Source organism: Pelophylax lessonae (genome assembly GCF_965119305.1).
Source record: "Pelophylax lessonae genome assembly, chromosome: 12".
NCBI classification, from domain to species: domain Eukaryota; kingdom Metazoa; phylum Chordata; class Amphibia; order Anura; family Ranidae; genus Pelophylax; species Pelophylax lessonae.
In genome coordinates, this window is record NC_138779.1 from 127,540,751 (window position 1) to 127,558,226 (window position 17,476).

At 42.2% G+C, this 17,476-nt stretch overlaps 1 protein-coding gene across 2 annotated transcripts in view; it reads right to left on the reverse strand.

The window, feature by feature from the left end:
* Positions 1 to 17,476, reverse strand: part of ABCG4 (ATP binding cassette subfamily G member 4) — an 81,232-nt gene that overhangs the window by 22,036 nt on the left and 41,720 nt on the right. For both annotated transcript variants that reach the window (XM_082274545.1, XM_082274544.1), the window contains exons 3-6: positions 10,227 to 10,344; positions 4,053 to 4,185; positions 1,219 to 1,269; positions 979 to 1,124 (exon numbers count right to left, since the gene is read on the reverse strand). In XM_082274545.1, the coding sequence (XP_082130671.1) occupies positions 979 to 1,124; positions 1,219 to 1,269; positions 4,053 to 4,185; positions 10,227 to 10,344 (448 nt within the window). The remainder of the gene's footprint in view (positions 1 to 978; positions 1,125 to 1,218; positions 1,270 to 4,052; positions 4,186 to 10,226; positions 10,345 to 17,476) is intronic.

The window sequence follows — 17,476 nt, forward strand, 5'->3', positions numbered from 1 at the left end:
TCTTAGTGCAATTCTGTCGTATCCTTAGATACTGACTATAGGAGATACTAGAAACCAATGGTTTCGGATGTGAACTGGTAGTCAGTATCTAAGGATACAACGAAATTGCGCCAGTCTTTCAGACTTCGAAACAATGAGTTGAGAATCTTCTATCAATAAATGTATCTGTGTATAAATTATGAAATAAGTAAATGGTAATTGGCTTTCCACATGATTGGATAACTGAAATGAATCTTCGCTAATTTTTTGGAGTGAAAATTCTCAATTCCTTTAAGCCTGGTACACACTGAGTTTTTTTCACTGTCAGCTCTGGTCCAAGCCGCTGCACTAACGATTCTACTTTAGTACAGCAATCTCCCGCTGCTGAGCTGTTGTGTCCTAATGGGGCGGGGGGGGGACCCCCCCGAGCTGTTGTGTCCTAATGGGGCGGGGGGGGGGACCCCCCCCCCCCCTCCAGAACACTCCAATCAACAATCTCTGCTATTGGTTGGTTCCAGCATGCTTGTCTGACAGAACCCAGCCAAAAAGCCAGCTTCTCTCGGAACGGCTGCTGTACACACAGGCCGAATGAAGGCTGTTTTTTAGTTTTTTAACCGTCTGATGCTGCCTAGCATTCGGCTTGTGTGTACAGGGCTTTAGTTAATCAGCTTTACTATATAGAGAGGCTTCAACTTTTATTTTAGCTTGGAGCTATGTTCTACCCACCAGATTCTAGGTTTTCTCATTAAATTCATTGCAAAATTTTTAAAGCTTTTTACAGAAATGAGAGGGATGTAGCCCCAAGCTAAACCAAAACGTTGGGACTTTACAGTTATGTTATTACGTACAAAGCTTAGTTATAACTTCTAATATTATTGTTTGATTGACTGATTTTGGTACCATTTATATAAATAAGATTGCCAAAACATTTACATTGAATCTCAAGAGTCAACTTCAAATTATTACAGTACACTAGTAAGTATAATGGAAAATGTATACCTAGTGGGTTCATCAAAGAACATGACTGGAGGATTGTTGACTAGTTCCAGGGCTATAGCCAAACGCTTGCGCTGACCTCCTGAGAGGTTTACTGTACGAGTTCCACAGCATTCAAGAAGACCAAGGGCTGTCAAAATCTCATTTACCTGCCAAAGAAGAGCATTTATATATGCGTCAGTTACATTGGGCTTCAATATTTAGCTATACCTAAACCTTTACACCAAATTACCCTACACTCACCAACTTTCTTTTGACATCTATCTTCTCACTGAGTTTCAAGTTGGCAGAGACCTATTTAGAATTAGGAACAGAAGACAAGACATATTGAAAAATATAATATTTTTTAAGCTCAGTGTTTTGTTGCCCAGCCACATTGCATAACTTCTTACCTACCTCTGTCAGCTTTGTATTCTCACCAAATAAGTCACCTCAAACCATGCACCAAGCTACTAGAATGAGAACAGTTGAGCATCAACTCAACTTATATGAGGTATCGCAATATCTGTTGGATCATTTTTTTGTCTTTTTTTGATTTCTCTGACCTTGACAATACAAGAAAGATCCTGTAACTATAGGAAATACTAGAATGACTAAAAGGCTATTTTCTAGGCTTCATGTACAATGGCAGCTCTTAAACTTGAGTTTAGGAGCTTTTGGCGTTTTTTTGCCAAAGCTTCTAAACTCAACTCCATAAAAGTCTACGTGTTAATGTACACATACTGTAGGCTTTTAGCAAAGTTTAGGAGCTGCTGCAATTAGGTGACGTCCAACTTTCCTCAACCTCCCTCTCCTGAATGTGGTAGATACCACGGCGCAATTTTGCTGCGTTTTTCTTTTTCCCACGGCCACATTAAATGACAGCCAAGAGTACATGAAGCCTAAAAGTATGTGAACACTAACAATAAACCTATCTTTTGGTACTGTTTGATCAGTTCAGTATATCATTGAAAGCATTTTGTTATATCTGTTTGATGGGTGCAAAATTACTTGTTGACCTTGCCAGACATTCTTTAAGCTAATACTGTAACTACCTTATCAGTTGCATTGTTCCTAGTTACTTTTGGGGACTATAGAACTTCGATAGAAGAAGAGGATAAAAGGAAGTTTCTTTAACCCCATCCTGTTTCTGTTATCCTGATAATGTAAGGTGAGTGAGCGTGTAACCCTAGTACAGGAAGTGTGTTACTGGCAGAAAAATCAGGTAAAAAAATAAATCAATTCAAAAGGAAACTAATACAGCCAACTCATTAATGAACTGGTAATCTGCAATGCATTACATTTTTTCATTTGTGGTTGGATACTATTAGGATACCAAGTGCTGGTATCCAACAAAAGCAGGGATATGCAGATCAGTGTAACTGCACTTAACCACTTAAGCCCCAGCCCTATTTCGAACACTTTTTGTTTACAAGTTAAAAGCAGTATTTTTTCCTAGAAAACTACTTAGAACCCCCAAACATTATGTATATTTTTTTAACAAAGACTCTGGAGAATAAAATGTCGGTCATTGCAAAACTTTTTGTCAAGCGGTATTTGCGCAGCGGTCTTTAAAACGCCATTTTTTTGGAAAAAAATTGAAAAATCACATTTCACTGCATTTAAAAAATACTAAACAGTAAAGTTAGCCCATTTTTTTTGTATATTGTGAAAGATGATGTCACGCCGAGTAAATAGATACCCAACATGTTACGGTTTAAAATTGCGCCCACCCGTGGGACGGCGACAAACTACGGTCAATAGAGATCTCAATCTGCGACGCTTTAAATTTATTTAATGGTTACCAGTTTAGAGGTAGAGTGTAGCTCTTTTTTTTAAATTATTGCGCATGCTCTGGCGATCGCGGCGATACCTCACATGTGGGGTTTGAACAGCGATTTCATTTGCGGCTCGACTTGCGTATACGTTTTTTTTGTGCGCGAGCTAACGGTGACGGGGGCGGCGAAATTTTTTTTTTTTTTTTCCTATTTATTTTTTATTTTTTTTAAACTTTATTACAGGTTTTTTTTAAAAAAAAAAAATCTGATCACTTTTATTGCTGTCACAAGCAATGTAAACATCCCTTGTGACAGCAATATGTGTGACAGGTACACTTTATGGAGGGATCGAGGGTCTAAAAGACCCTAGACCCCTCCATTACACTTCCCTGTATGCAAAACGCCGAAAACGGCATTTTTGCATACAGCCGTTTTTTAAATTTGCCGCCTTTTGCAGCACAGTAACCCGGAAGTGACGTCATGGACGCCGCCTCCGGGTTACGTCATCGGAGCCCCGATCGATGCCGTTTCCGGCATTCATTGGGACTCCATCCAGCCGGCGGACGTGCCGGCTGGGTGCTCGGGGCTCCCGGTGGGACGGGAGCCCTGGGCAAAGCCACGGAAGGCGGCGGGAGGGGGGGACGTCCCCTCCCGCCCCCCCGGGTAACGATCGAGCGGCTCCCGAGCCGCATCGGTCGTTACCGACGGAAAGCCGACCGTCGGCTTCAAACCACGGTACCGGGATGATGCCTCTAACTAGAGGCATCATCCCGGTATAAACCCGCAAAGTGTACCGACGTATCGGTACGTTGATATGCGGTAAGTGGTTAATGAATCTGAAATCTTGCTGTGTATATGTGAACAGTGAACCAAGTGACAGTAAACCTAACTAGCAACCTAGCTATCATATAATATATACAAATGAAGGGAAGAACACAGATAAGCAGAGTAAAATAGGAGATGCAAGGAACAACGTTGGGCATGGATCAGGAAGAGGGACAGAATAGAATCAGCAACAAGGGGTCCCATGTGAGTGTTAAATGGTTTGTCTCAACACTCTAACTGCTACATCTGAAGGACAGTTTGTTCTGTTGAAAAACTGGCAAGATCACCAGATTAAAATAAGAAAACACATAAAAAAAAAAAAAATTAATGCAACCATTACATCTAAGAATTAGTAATCTCCAGTATAATAAATGTTTGCTTTTGGGTTTAATACTTCTTTAAATGAAAGAAGCTGAAAATGACCTGCTCTTAAACAAGACAATTAAGTCTTCCATTCCTGATTGTAAGAAACTCTGTTTATGCTGATTAACTCACCATCATCGCTTCCTTGACTGTTAAATGTGGTAATAACATGTCATCTTGCATTATATAACAGGACATCTTCCTGAATGTTCGTAGCTCCCTCGGCTTTCCATTTACCTGGATTTCACCAGTCATTCCACTGTCCCTGTTTTAAAAACATTTTAGCACAAACTTTGGGTTACTTTCTGGTCCTTAGTTATTCAATTGTTTTATTACAGTACCCAACACTATAAGGTGCCCTGCTTTACACCCCCCCCCCCCTCCCCGGGCCATTTCAGTTGGCTGGGATGTCATTCTCTTAGCAGGGCTCTTGGCAGCCCAGCAAAGCAAATTCGATTTTAGTCAGCAAAGAATCGACTGTTCCCAAGATAGCAAGAATAACTTGCCACTAATTTGAGGCAGTGTTTAATTGTAAGTCTGGTAACTTTCTGCACATCTTCACTGGCAAGTTGTACACTTGCAGAGCACTTGAAGCACAAGTTCTAGCTGACACATTTCCAATTTGTAGCAAATTTGCGAGGCAAGTCTCAAGCAAGAGCAAAGTTGCAGTGGTGAGTCTAAAGCATGAGCTCTGCAAGTCTACAGCATGACAATTCAGCCACAGTGACCTCTGTGGTGGGATGACTATTGCACAACATAACTGAACCAAAACTTGCAGCAGTCTTGCAGAATATTTGCAAAGAAAGTGTATTTGGAGTCATGCAATGCAGACTTGCTGAAATTATGGAACAAACTTGTGAAGCCAGCAAGTCTAGCAATAGCTTAGCAAGTCATTTTAAAACTTGAATCACAATTGCTTGCTATCGGGGTCATATTTGGTCGCTAGCCTTTGATGTTTCCTGTTTTTGAAACTGTCATATATCTGCAAACCACAGATATTCCAAATTTCAGGAGACTGAAGACAGAATGCAAATTCCCCTAACTCAATGAAGATAATATGAACAAAATATAAAAGTAAGAATTAAAGTAGAATCATAGGTAATAGTTTTTTTCATTTTGGATAGAATATAGAAGAGGTATAGGTGGAGGTAAAACCCCTGTCAGATTTTATTTTTTTTTTGCCCTTTGTGTCCCATTTGGGAGATTTCCCTTCACTTCCTGTCTCAAAGCTGAAAAAGAAAGTGAGAGGAAATTCCCAAAGGTGAAGGAATCCCTTGTTGTCACCAGGATCACCTGGTGTCCCCATAGGAAGATTTCCCCTCTATCCCCATGCTGGGACAACTCAAAATTTGGGATTTTTCTTTACCTTCACTTTTAGTGGTAACAGTATATAAGACAAATAGAGACGGTGACTTTCCTTAACCTGTAGAACAGACAGCAAAACCTGACAGGTGTTCTAACCCTCTCCACTCTATCTAAATCTACAAAAAAGTTCTGCCGCTAGTTATAATTTAACTCACCAAATCAAAATGTATATAAACCCTAACATTGAACATTGTCCTCTATAACTGTTCTAGATTGATGTTTAATAACAAGTGAAAATGTTGGCACCGCTCATCAGTACTTTCTTCTATATAACTCTGGTTCTAACAAATCAATAGGTTCACAAATACTTTGCTGAGGTATTAGATTGGAAGGTTAAGGCAACCTATCTCAGCACTATTTTCATATGAAAGCATACAGTCCACATATATATATTTTTTTATTTAACCACTTGCCGACCACCGCCCGACTATATACGGCGGCAGTCAGCCCCTCCCAGGCAAAGTGACGTACTGGTACGTCACTAGCCTGGGAGCGAATAGGGGGCGAGCGCGCGTTGCCGGAGGCGCGCTCCCGCCCCCGCTCATACCCGACGAAGCCGGTGCGTGTGACGATGTCCGCCGGTCACTCGCGATCGTCGGGTAGAGAGGGAGAAAGGCAGGCGGCTAATGTAAACAAAGCCGCCTGTCATTCTCCCCTGTGTAAAAGCACAGATCACTCGGTCCTGCTATGTAGGACTGTTGGTCTGTGCTGTTACACCACTAGCCACATCTAATGACAGTTAGAAACACGCCCCTAGGGACACACTTAACCCCTCCCTCTCCAATAAAGTTAACCCCTTCCCTCCCAGTGTCATTTTTACAGTAACAGTGCATATGTATAGCACTGATTACTGCAGTAATGTCACTGGTACCCCCAAAAGTGTCAAAAATGTCAGTCAAGGGTCCGATCTGTCTGCCGCAATGTCGCAGTACCGCAAAAAAAATCGCAGATCGCCGCCATTACACGCTAAAAATAAACAACAAAAATGACAAAAATCTTTCCCTTAGTTAGTAAACGCAATAACTTTTGCGCAAACCAATCAAAATACGCTTATTGTGATTTTTTTTTTTACCAAACATAGGTAGCAGAAAACAAATTGGCCAAAAATTTAAAAAAATTTTGATTTTTACATTTTTTTGGGGGGGAATTTCATATAAAAAAATGTGAAAAATATTGTGATTTTTGCAAAATTGTCGCTCTTTTTTTGTTTATAGCGCATGATCAAAAAATCGCACAGGTAATCAAATACCACCAAAAGAAAGCTCTGTTTGTGGGAAAAAAAGGACGTCAAATTATTTTGGGTACAGCGTCGCACGACCGCGCAATTGTCCGTTAAATTCACGCAGTGCCGAATCACAAAATAGAAAATAAATAGCAAATAAAGAAAAAATAATATAGCGTATACAATTGTGACACAAGTCATATTGTAATTGAATGTTATTAAAAATGACCTTTCCTTTTCAATCTGCAGCTCTGTAATTTTCTGAAAATGAAATGCAATATGGCTACCTGGAGGTGTTCTGAACACAGAATGTATACTGACCACACCCCAGAAACATAATTTCCTGCTTGTGTGATTGGCCCATCGATTTTCCCAGAAGTCTGCCTAAGATACAAGTCAGATTTCAGGCATCCCCTGGAACAAAAATGTCATTTTAGGTGAGATACTCCCAATAGGAAATCACTTCTAATGGTATGCAGGCCCAGCAGCTTTTCTCATTAGTGCTCTGCAGCTGCACAGCCGATTGATAATTCTGAGACCACTCCTAGTAGACTCATTCAGCACAGAAGCACAGAGGAACAAATAGTGATTTCTTCAGAATAACAAAAAGTAGTAGGAATCTGCAACAAAGATTGTTATAATCCTTGTAATGTACATAGATCACAGAGGGGAATGTTTTCTTTTCTCAACAAAAGTGGAGTTACGCTTTAAATTATCACAAAAAGAAGAAAAAGTAAAGTATGAACCAATCAAGGTGAGCTTGCATTGCTGCCATTAAAATGGAAGAGACTGAATCCCTTTGCTGACTGCAGGGCAATGCCAAGAATAGCTACTGCTGAAAATAAGGGAATCATTAAGAATTTGAGACAAAACTGATTTCCAGCCAAAAACTTGGACAGGTCCAAAAATAAGAAAAAGGTTAACCCTGCATTCGGCACATTTTGTGCATTATTATTATTGTATCATTGTGGGAGATCTGTCCGCTGATACCCGCTGAGCAGGTGAATGGCTGGTCCGTGTCTGCTCCTCTTAACAAGGCGGGCACAGTCTCCTTTTCCCTATGGGTGGTCAGATGTAAATGGACCACGTGTCCGTTTACATCCTATGCAACAGGTTTAGTGAATAAAATTATGTACTCACGTTAGTAAGCATATATTCATGCCCATAAAACAAGGTCCAGTGTGGAGAAGTGTACATCATCCGGTCATGGACATCCATCCTGCTGGAGCTGAAATCCTTTCGCCGTGGCCGGCTTGTACGGCAAGGTTAGAACCAGGAAGTAGGCTCGGTATATTTGTATCCAGGGTCGACTATCCACCAAGCCTTGCTGTCAAGCAAATACACCGAGCCTACTTCCTGGTTCTAACCTTGCCGTACAAGCCGGCCACGGCGAAAGGATTTCAGCTCCAGCAGGACGGATGTCCATGACCGGATGATGTACACTTCTCCACACTGGAACCTTGTTTTATGGGCATGAATATATGCTTACTAACGTGAGTGCATAATTTTATTAATTAAACCTGTTGCATAAAGTCTACACTTAGAGGCGCCTCTGTCTGTCTTTGTTTTAGCCCTGTGGAACCCCTGGCTTTTGGTTTCTGGATGGCTGCCCTACATGGTGGACTTTTTCTCCCCCTGTGCCATTAATGACTTTAACTCCATGGACTGTTGGCTCGATATGTGATCAAGCGCCTGTTAACATTGTGTATGTCCGTTTACACCCAACTGCCATCCGATCTGTTAGATTTATGGGAATCCCCATCTGTCTGTTTTTGTCTGTCTGTATCTGCCGCTCCATAGAGGATAATGGAGGGTCCGATCGGTTCGCCTGTGTGAAAAGGGCCTAAGTGTTTGGCCACCTGATCTCTGTTTAATAATGCTGGCTAATACCACTGGCTAATAATGCTGGCTAATAATGTGGGCTAATAACGCTGGCTAATAAAAATGAAGAAGGATGGAATCAAAAAGTTATGCCCTCTGCAATGATTAAACAGCATTGTTATGTTTGGGTCCCTAATTTGACATTTTTTGAGCTGCTTAAAGGATATATAACATGAGGTAGGAATTTTAAATCTTTAATGGCACTAACATTATACATTTGAGGATGGTATTTTATTTTTCCAGGGATTTAATGTTTATTTTATGCATTGGACAGCAGAAACTGGAGTATTGTTTTTATATACTGTAGCCCAGTGGGGAAACATGTTGTGCAATACACAAAGCATTTAGGTCTCATACACTATTATCTTCGTAGACCAAATATTTCATACATTTAAAAAAGCAAAAAATTGGGGGAGCAAACCCTGAACATGTATATCTAAAGCCGGTGCAGCTATGGACCAAGCAACATGTATATTAAAGATATACATGTTCAGGGTTTGCTCCCCCAATTTTTTGCTTGTTTATTATGTATTCGGTCTGACCAGACTTCTGAGGTTGAGCATCCCATCCCCCACACACACACCTGTACTCTATTGGTGTCCTCTATCAAGTAGATATAGGAGGAGTCCCCTGCAGTGCATTAGCACACCTTCCCAGCAAGGGGTGTTGTCTCCAAGGGTAATGCCCTGTACACACTATCAGATTATCCGAAGACTTTTGTCTTCAGATTTACCTTTTCTATGTAGTGCAAGGGCCTGCCGGATTGCATATAAATTGAAAGTGTTTAGGTTTGACCTCATATTATATGGTTTTGGTAAGTCTGCAGACAAAAGTCTTCAGATAATCTGATAGTGTGTACAGGGCATAAGAGAGGCTGGATTCACCCCTTTTTTATGGATAGTGTAGGACCCACTGATAATGGGGTACTTTGACGCAGTGGTGGGCTTGAGCACGATATGGCCATATGGTGGAACTAAATCCCCATTTTTATTTATGGATCGTCTCCATATTTGATAGTCATTTCTTTTGCATGGTTGCGCTATTCTTTTTTAATATTTCATACATTTAACCCAATATATTTTTAATTTCAATATTTCTTTATTATGATTTTCGAAAATAACAAATATAACCAAATATATTTTTACCTTGCAACCAGCTGTTAAGTTACTGAAAGCACTGAAAGGAAGATGTACAGTAGATGGTTTCTTTGTCTTTAAAGGTCAATGCCTTACCTGTTAACTAATAAATACAATACAGCGCCAATCAAAAAATATTCATAAATAGTATAAATAAATAAAAAACAGTGAATAAATAAAGTGCATAAAGTGAATTGGTGCACCAATAAAGTACGATAGATTATAAAATAGTCTATAATAATCCTTTATTCTGGAGGAGGAAGGAGGTGTATGGCATTAGTGCTAAAAGCTTGTTTGGCTCATTGTGACAGATGGGTCAGACACTAAGGTGAGCTGCTATTGAGCACATTATTACACGGATTACCAGAGTGTAGAGTTAACACCAGCACAAGCACTTTATTTTTATTCAGCACTAAAGATTTATTTATTTGTATATTTATCATATTTTTATATATTTATTATAGACTATTTTATAATCTTTTGGATTTTATTGGTGCACCAATTCACTTTATGCAATTTATTCACTATTTTTTATTTCTTTATACTATTTATGATTATTTTTTGATTGGCTCTGCATTGTATTTATTAGTTATCATTTGGGTGTAGTGAAAGTATTTAATGTGAGCAGCCATCAAATATCACGATTTGGATTCACTTTGCGGATTGCGCTGATTATTTCTTTGGTTTTAGATAATGGCTTACCTGTATCCAGCTAGAATATTCATTAATGTGGATTTTCCTGCACCAGACGGTCCCATAATTCCTATAAGCTCTCTGTTGCAGAACATGCCAGACAAGCATTTTAGAAGTGTCTTGTATCCTAGAAAGGGGCAATAGTTGAACACATCAGTCAAGAAATTATTATTTAGACATATATGGAATAAATATACCTTGAATTTTTTGTTTAGCCAGCAAATGGATCACTTTCATTTTTACATCTGATACTCAATCTTTTTACAGCCTGTCTGAGAAAAAATGTTGTTTACATACAAAAGTGCACATGACTGAGCCATCCTGACTCATAGGTACTTTACATTTACTTTACTTTATCAATTGGATCAGTCCCAGATTCCAATCAGACAAATGTTAGCTAACCTATTGTGCTCTGAGATTCCTTTGTCACACAATAAATATTAATTTGTACAACAATTTCAACAATTATATATATATATATATATATATATATATATATATATATATATATATATATATATATATATATATATAGAGAGAGAGAGAGAGAGAGAGAGGGATAAACCTGTTCAATACGTAGAAAAATTGAAAGCCTAATGAATATTATCATATCACACTACAGTATATTAACTAACATTTTCTGACCTCTGACTTAGTCCCGGTTCACACTTCTGCGATGCGGGAACGCTGCGAATATGCAGCATGTTCCTGCATCGCATCCGCACCCCTGGCAGTTCACACTGCCATATGCGATATGCAGGGGGTGTCAATTAAACGTTAACGACACCCCCAGTTGAGATTGCATATCGCAGTGCGATCTGCAAGTTCGCACAGAATTGGATCGCACTAGTGTGAACCACCATGCGATCCGATTCTGCTGCGGATAAAAAAAAAGGGTCATGTGTGTGTTTAGTACGATTGCGGTGCGAATTCAGCCATATGGCTGAAATTTGCACCGCACAGAGATCACATGTAGTGCGCTCCGAATTACGTGCGATCTCTGTGATCACACTAATGTGAACCGGCCCTGAATGAGAATCGCTCACATTGCTCTTCCACTAAAGAAGACATGTTCTCTTGATAAGGCATTCCCCTGACACTGATGCCTAACCTGTAATTAACCAGTTCTGGGCCGGAAGGCTTTGCCCCTTAATAACCAGGCCATTTTTTGTGATTCGGCTCTGCGTTCTTTTAACAGAAAATTGCGTGGTCATGAGATGCTGTACGAGTATTAAATTGATCTCTTTTTTTCCCCACAAATAGAGCTTTCTTTTGGTGGTATTTGATCACCTGTGTGATTTTTATTTTTTGCGCTATAAACAAAAAAAGAGTGACATATCTGAAAAAAAAAAAAAAACAATATTTTTCACATTCTGCTATATAACATTTAAAAAAAAAAAAAATGTACAAATCTAATTTTTTTCATCCCTTTAGGCCAATTTGTATACTGCTACATATGTTTGGTAAAAGAAATCGCAATAAGCGTATTTTGATTGGTTTGTGCAAAAGTTATCGCGTCTACAAACTAGGGGAAAGATTTATGTCATTTTTATTAATTTTTTTTTTTTTTTTACTAGTAATGGCAGCAGGGAGTGATCGTGGGTGGCCGGCGGCAATCACGGCCGCCAGCCCAGTGCATCGGCATCCCCGCTGCCTAGTGGGGGCGAAAGCACCCTGCCGACAGCGCGCTTGCCCCGCCAGCACCACCCGCATGACTGGCGTACACCTACCTCGGTTCCCGCAGGAGGGGCTGCTTGCCGCAGTATATCTGTGGCAGGGGCGGTCCGGAACTGGTTAATATTGACCTATGGGAATCGAATTCCTCTGTAAGCTTTATGTCAGTTGGTGTTGGTGTTGTAGGTGTGAGGGATTAGCTCGGTAGCGGGTGTGGATAACCCCTTTTGGGGGGGTTCGTCACACAGGGAGATAGCCGAGGAGTGGTTGAAAACAACAGTTTATGGTTTATTCGTCCAATTTCTTCAAAACAGTGCATGCAGCAAAAACATCAAAATAAAACAAAACACAAAATAAATCCTGGCCACTGTGGGCGTCTACCTTCTCACACACCGGAACCTATCTAAGGAGTCTTCCCAACCTACTCTTTGGGCAGACCCTGCTGGTTCTACAGCAGACACTCAAATGTCCATTTGTGTTTTCTTTACACAGAAAAAAATTCAACACCTCACCTTTAGAAGTCTCTCATCTGACTGCTCTCCCCAGCTTACACAGCCTCAGGAGACAGCAATCAATAGACTCCCTTTGGACAAGTTATAGAGATCTTAATTGCCTCATTCTGAACAGCTGAAAGTGTTCTCAACTTCCGTACACCTTCCTGCCTACCTCTGCAGCCGACACCTGATAGCAATTAGTGAATTGTCTAAACCAAGCAGAAATATATCTCCCGTCAGTGACAACACCCATAGATTTTCCTGACTTCCTGTCACATACCCCCCCCTCTTGTTTCAACCCTAGGGTTGGGACACAGGTTGACAGGCACGCATGTGCACGGGACAAACCATCTGCATTCCCCATTTGAACACCGGGGCGATGCGTTACCACAAAACTAAATTCCTGAAGGGCCAGAAACCACCTATTTATTCTCCTATTGGTCTCCTTGTTCTGTGCCATCCACTTCAATGGGGCGTGATCCGTCACCAGTTCAAACTGTCTACCCAGGAGGTAGTATCGGAGAGAATCCAAGGCCCATTTCACCGCCAAACACTCTTTCTCAATGGTGGCATAATTCTCTTCATGGGCCTTCAACTTTCGGCTGAGGTACATAACAGGGTGTTCTTCCCCATTGATAATCTGGGACAGTACAGCTCCTAAACCCACATTTGATGCATCTGTCTGGACCACAAAGTCTCGTGAAAAATCAGGCGACTTTAAAACTGGCTGGCTACATAAGGCCTGTTTTAAAGCCTGAAAAGCTGTTTCTGCCTCGGGAGTCCATTTGATCATGACAGACTCCTTCCCTTTGGTCAGATTGGTCAGGGAAGCAGCCTGTGAGGCAAAATGGGGAATAAAACGGCGATAATAACCTGCAATCCCCAAAAATGCACGAACCTGTTTCTTGCTGGTGGGACGTGGCCAATCCTTAATAGCTTCAACTTTGTTTATTTGGGGCTTGATTAGACCTCTACCAATGGTATACCCCAGATACTTCGCCTCTTCTAGCCCAATGGTACATTTTTTTGGATTGGCTGTAAACCCAGCTTTCCAGATGGAATCCAACACAGCCTGAACTTTTGGTAAGTGTGAGTCCCAATCCTCACTGTGAATGACCACGTCATCGAGGTATGCAGCAGCATAGGCTAGATGAGGCCGAAGGGTCTTATCCATGGTGCGTTGGAATGTGGCAGGAGCATTCTGTAACCCAAAAGGCATCCTCCGATATTGGAAAGATCCGTCTGGAGTTACAAATGCTGTTTTTTCCCTGGCCGACCCCGAGAGAGGAATTTGCCAATAACCCTTGGTAAGGTCTAACGTGGTCATGTACCGGGCAGTGCCTAGGCGATCAATTAGTTCATCTATGCGGGGCATAGGATAGGTGTCAAACTTAGTGATTTTATTCAGGCGGCGAAAATCATTACAAAACCGCCAACTTCCATCTGGTTTGGGCACTAAGACAATGGGACTGGACCAATCACTATTTGACTCTTCTATCACCCCCAACTCAAGCATTTTTTTTACTTCCTGGCGAATGGCATCTCGCCGGGCTTCTGGAATTCTATAAGGCTTTAACTTGACCTTATCCCCTGGGGTGGTGATAATGTCATGTTTAACTCCCGAGACCCAACCTGGCAGGTCTGAAAACTTCTCCCTATTACGGAGCACAAATTCTTTAACCTCCTGTTTCTGAAGTTTGGACAGAGTCTCTGCTATCCCAACTTCAGGGACAGCCAGGTGAACTGGAGCAGAAACTCGGGTAGTCTCAGCGACCAAGGACTCTCTATCCTTCCATGGTTTTAACAAGTTCACGTGATAGAGCTGCTCAGGTTTTCGTCTTCCTGGTTGGCTAATTTTATAATTCACCATCCCTATTTTCTCCAATACTTCATAGGGCCCCTGCCATTTGGCTAGGAATTTACTTTCGACCGTGGGGACCAACACCAACACCCTATCACCAGGTGCAAAAGAACGGACCTGGGCCCCACGATTGTAAATCCTTTGTTGAGCCAACTGGGCTTGGGCTAAATGTGCCTTCACAATCGGCATCACTTGGGCAATTCTATCTTGCATTTGGGCAACATGCTCAATCACACTTCGATGAGGGGAACTCTCACTCTCCCATGTTTCCCTGGCAATGTCAAGTAGGCCCCGGGGGTGCCTCCCATACAGCAACTCAAACGGAGAGAACCCTGTGGATGATTGGGGAACCTCTCTTATGGCAAACATCAGATAAGGGAGCAGATAATCCCAATTCTTTCCGTCTTTATCCACCACCTTCCTCAACATTTGTTTTAACGTTTTATTAAACCTCTCCACTAACCCATCTGTTTGAGGGTGATATACTGAGGTACGTAACTGGGTCACTTTCAGGAGTTTACAAAGTTCTCTTGTCACCCTGGACATAAACGGGGTGCCCTGGTCAGTTAGGATTTCCTTAGGTAGACCCACCCGGGTGACAACTTGAAATAACTCCTTGGCTATGGTTTTAGCAGAGGTATTTCGGAGAGGAATCGCTTCTGGGTAACGGGTGGCATAATCCATTATCACCAAGATGTGCTGGTGCCCTCTTGTGGACTTCAGTAAGGGCCCAACCAAATCCATGGCGATCCTCTCAAAAGGAACCTCGATAATGGGCAGGGGTACCAAAGGACTACGGAAATGGGGCATGGGTGCATTAATCTGACACACTGGACAGGAAGAGCAGTACAATTCCACTTCCTTAGTGATCCCAGGCCAATAAAACCTCTGGGTGATTCTCTCCCGGGTTTTTTCTGCTCCCAAATGTCCCCCAAGAATGTGCCCATGGGCCAGTTCCAAAACCATCTTGCGGTACGGTTTAGGCACTACCAGTTGCTCAACAGTGTCCTCTATCCTCTGTGACACTCGATATAAGAGGTCCCTCTCAATAATGAAGTAAGGGAGGGCAATCCTCTCGTCAGGGTTAACTAGCTCCCCATCTATCTTCACTACATTCTCCCGGGCTCTTAGCAATGTGGGGTCCCTCAATTGCTCAGTGATAAAATTTTCTCGGTGCACTTTAAGGTCATCCAACCCTAACGGCCGCTGTTCCTCTTCTGAGGTAGCAGGCTCCTCCCTAGGGACTGGTGTTTCCCCGGCTAAGACTGAGCACGGAAACTCAGGATAATCCTCACAGTTAGAGGATTCTGGAGTAGATGGTTCAGGCTCAGAAGAACCACCTACTGGGGAATCTGGGCAATCCCAGAGTTCCCAGAATTTTGGGAAATCCCTTCCCACAATGGCGTCATGTGGCAGTTTGGGAACTAAACCCACTTGGTGACACAAGTTACCGAGGGAGGTTTCAAAGGAAACTGTAGTCACCGGATATTCTCGAGTGTCCCCATGTACACAAACTACCGCCATTTTCCTAGGATGTACGTTTTTTTTCACCACTAGATCACTTCTCACTAAGGTAACCAGGCTACCTGAATCCAACAATACCACAACATCTTTACCATCTAAACACATTCTATATAAAGGTTTCTCATTCCCCTTTACTGCAGTGTATGTGGTTGCAAAAAAGGACTGTCGTCTCTCTGTCAGAAAGTCACAATGCATGGGTTCATCATCCACTGGGCAAACCGCTGGGCAAACTGCTGCTACATGTCCCTCTTCCCGGCAACGGTAACAAATCAACCTTCCAGTCCTCTCCTGTGGGATGGGTCTTCCAGGTCGCTCTCGCCAAACATTAGTAGTAGTCCTACTAACACCTCGAGTTGCTCTTTGGATCCTCTCTCCACCCCCATCCCCTGACGCAGTCTTACTTATAGGTGGGGAGGGTCTGGTCTTGGGGTGAAAAGTCTGTGCATCTCTGGAAAAAGAGGTCAAATTCTCAGTTGTTAGGTACCTTTCGACCAGGTCTACTAATTTGTCTGCGGTTTCCGGACCACCATGGCTTACCCATTTCTGCAGGGTGTTAGGAAGAGACCTAAGAAATTTGTCCATGACTACTCGCTCCAAAATTTCTGGTCCGGACAGAATTTCTGGCTGCAGCCATTTCTTAGCCAAATGGATGAGGTCATACATCTGCGACCGGGGTGGTTTCTTCAGCTGATAACTCCAATTGTGGACCCGCTGAGCACGGACATCCAAGGTTACCCCAAAACGTGCCAATATTTCCACTTTTAATCGATCATAGTTTTTTGCATCTGCAAGTTCCAAGTCAAAATATGCCTTTTGGGCTTCTCCAGCTAATAGGGGGGCCACTAGTCCAGCCCACTGTTCTTTAGGCCAACTCTCTTTCTCCGCTGTTCTTTCAAACGTGGTCAGAAACATCTCAGGGTCCTCATCTGTAGTCATCTTTGGCAATAAGTGGTTTACCCGAAAAGTCGGTATGTTACTGGCCTGACTCCCAACCTCGGTCTGCTGTCTCTGAAGCTGTTTCACAATGGCCTCCATTTGCTGCTGGTGTCTCTGTTCCACGCCTTCAATGGCCTCTCGGTGAGCTTGTTGTTGAGCTGCAAAGCTCCGCTGAAAATCCGCATTTGCCTGCTGTTGAGCTGCATTTGCCTGCTGTTGGGCTGCATTCGATATAATCAGTTGTTTCAGTATTTCCTCCATTTTTTTTGGGTTTACTTTAACTGCCCGCGGCACTCCACCATATGTGAGGGATTAGCTCGGTAGCGGGTGTGGATAACCCCTTTTGGGGGGGTTCGTCACACAGGGAGATAGCCGAGGAGTGGTTGAAAACAACAGTTTATGGTTTATTCGTCCAATTTCTTCAAAACAGTGCATGCAGCAAAAACATCAAAATAAAACAAAACACAAAATAAATCCTGGCCACTGTGGGCGTCTACCTTCTCACACACCGGAACCTATCTAAGGAGTCTTCCCAACCTACTCTTTGGGCAGACCCTGCTGGTTCTACAGCAGACACTCAAATGTCCATTTGTGTTTTCTTTACACAGAAAAAAATTCAACACCTCACCTTTAGAAGTCTCTCATCTGACTGCTCTCCCCAGCTTACACAGCCTCAGGAGACAGCAATCAATAGACTCCCTTTGGACAAGTTATAGAGATCTTAATTGCCTCATTCTGAACAGCTGAAAGTGTTCTCAACTTCCGTACAC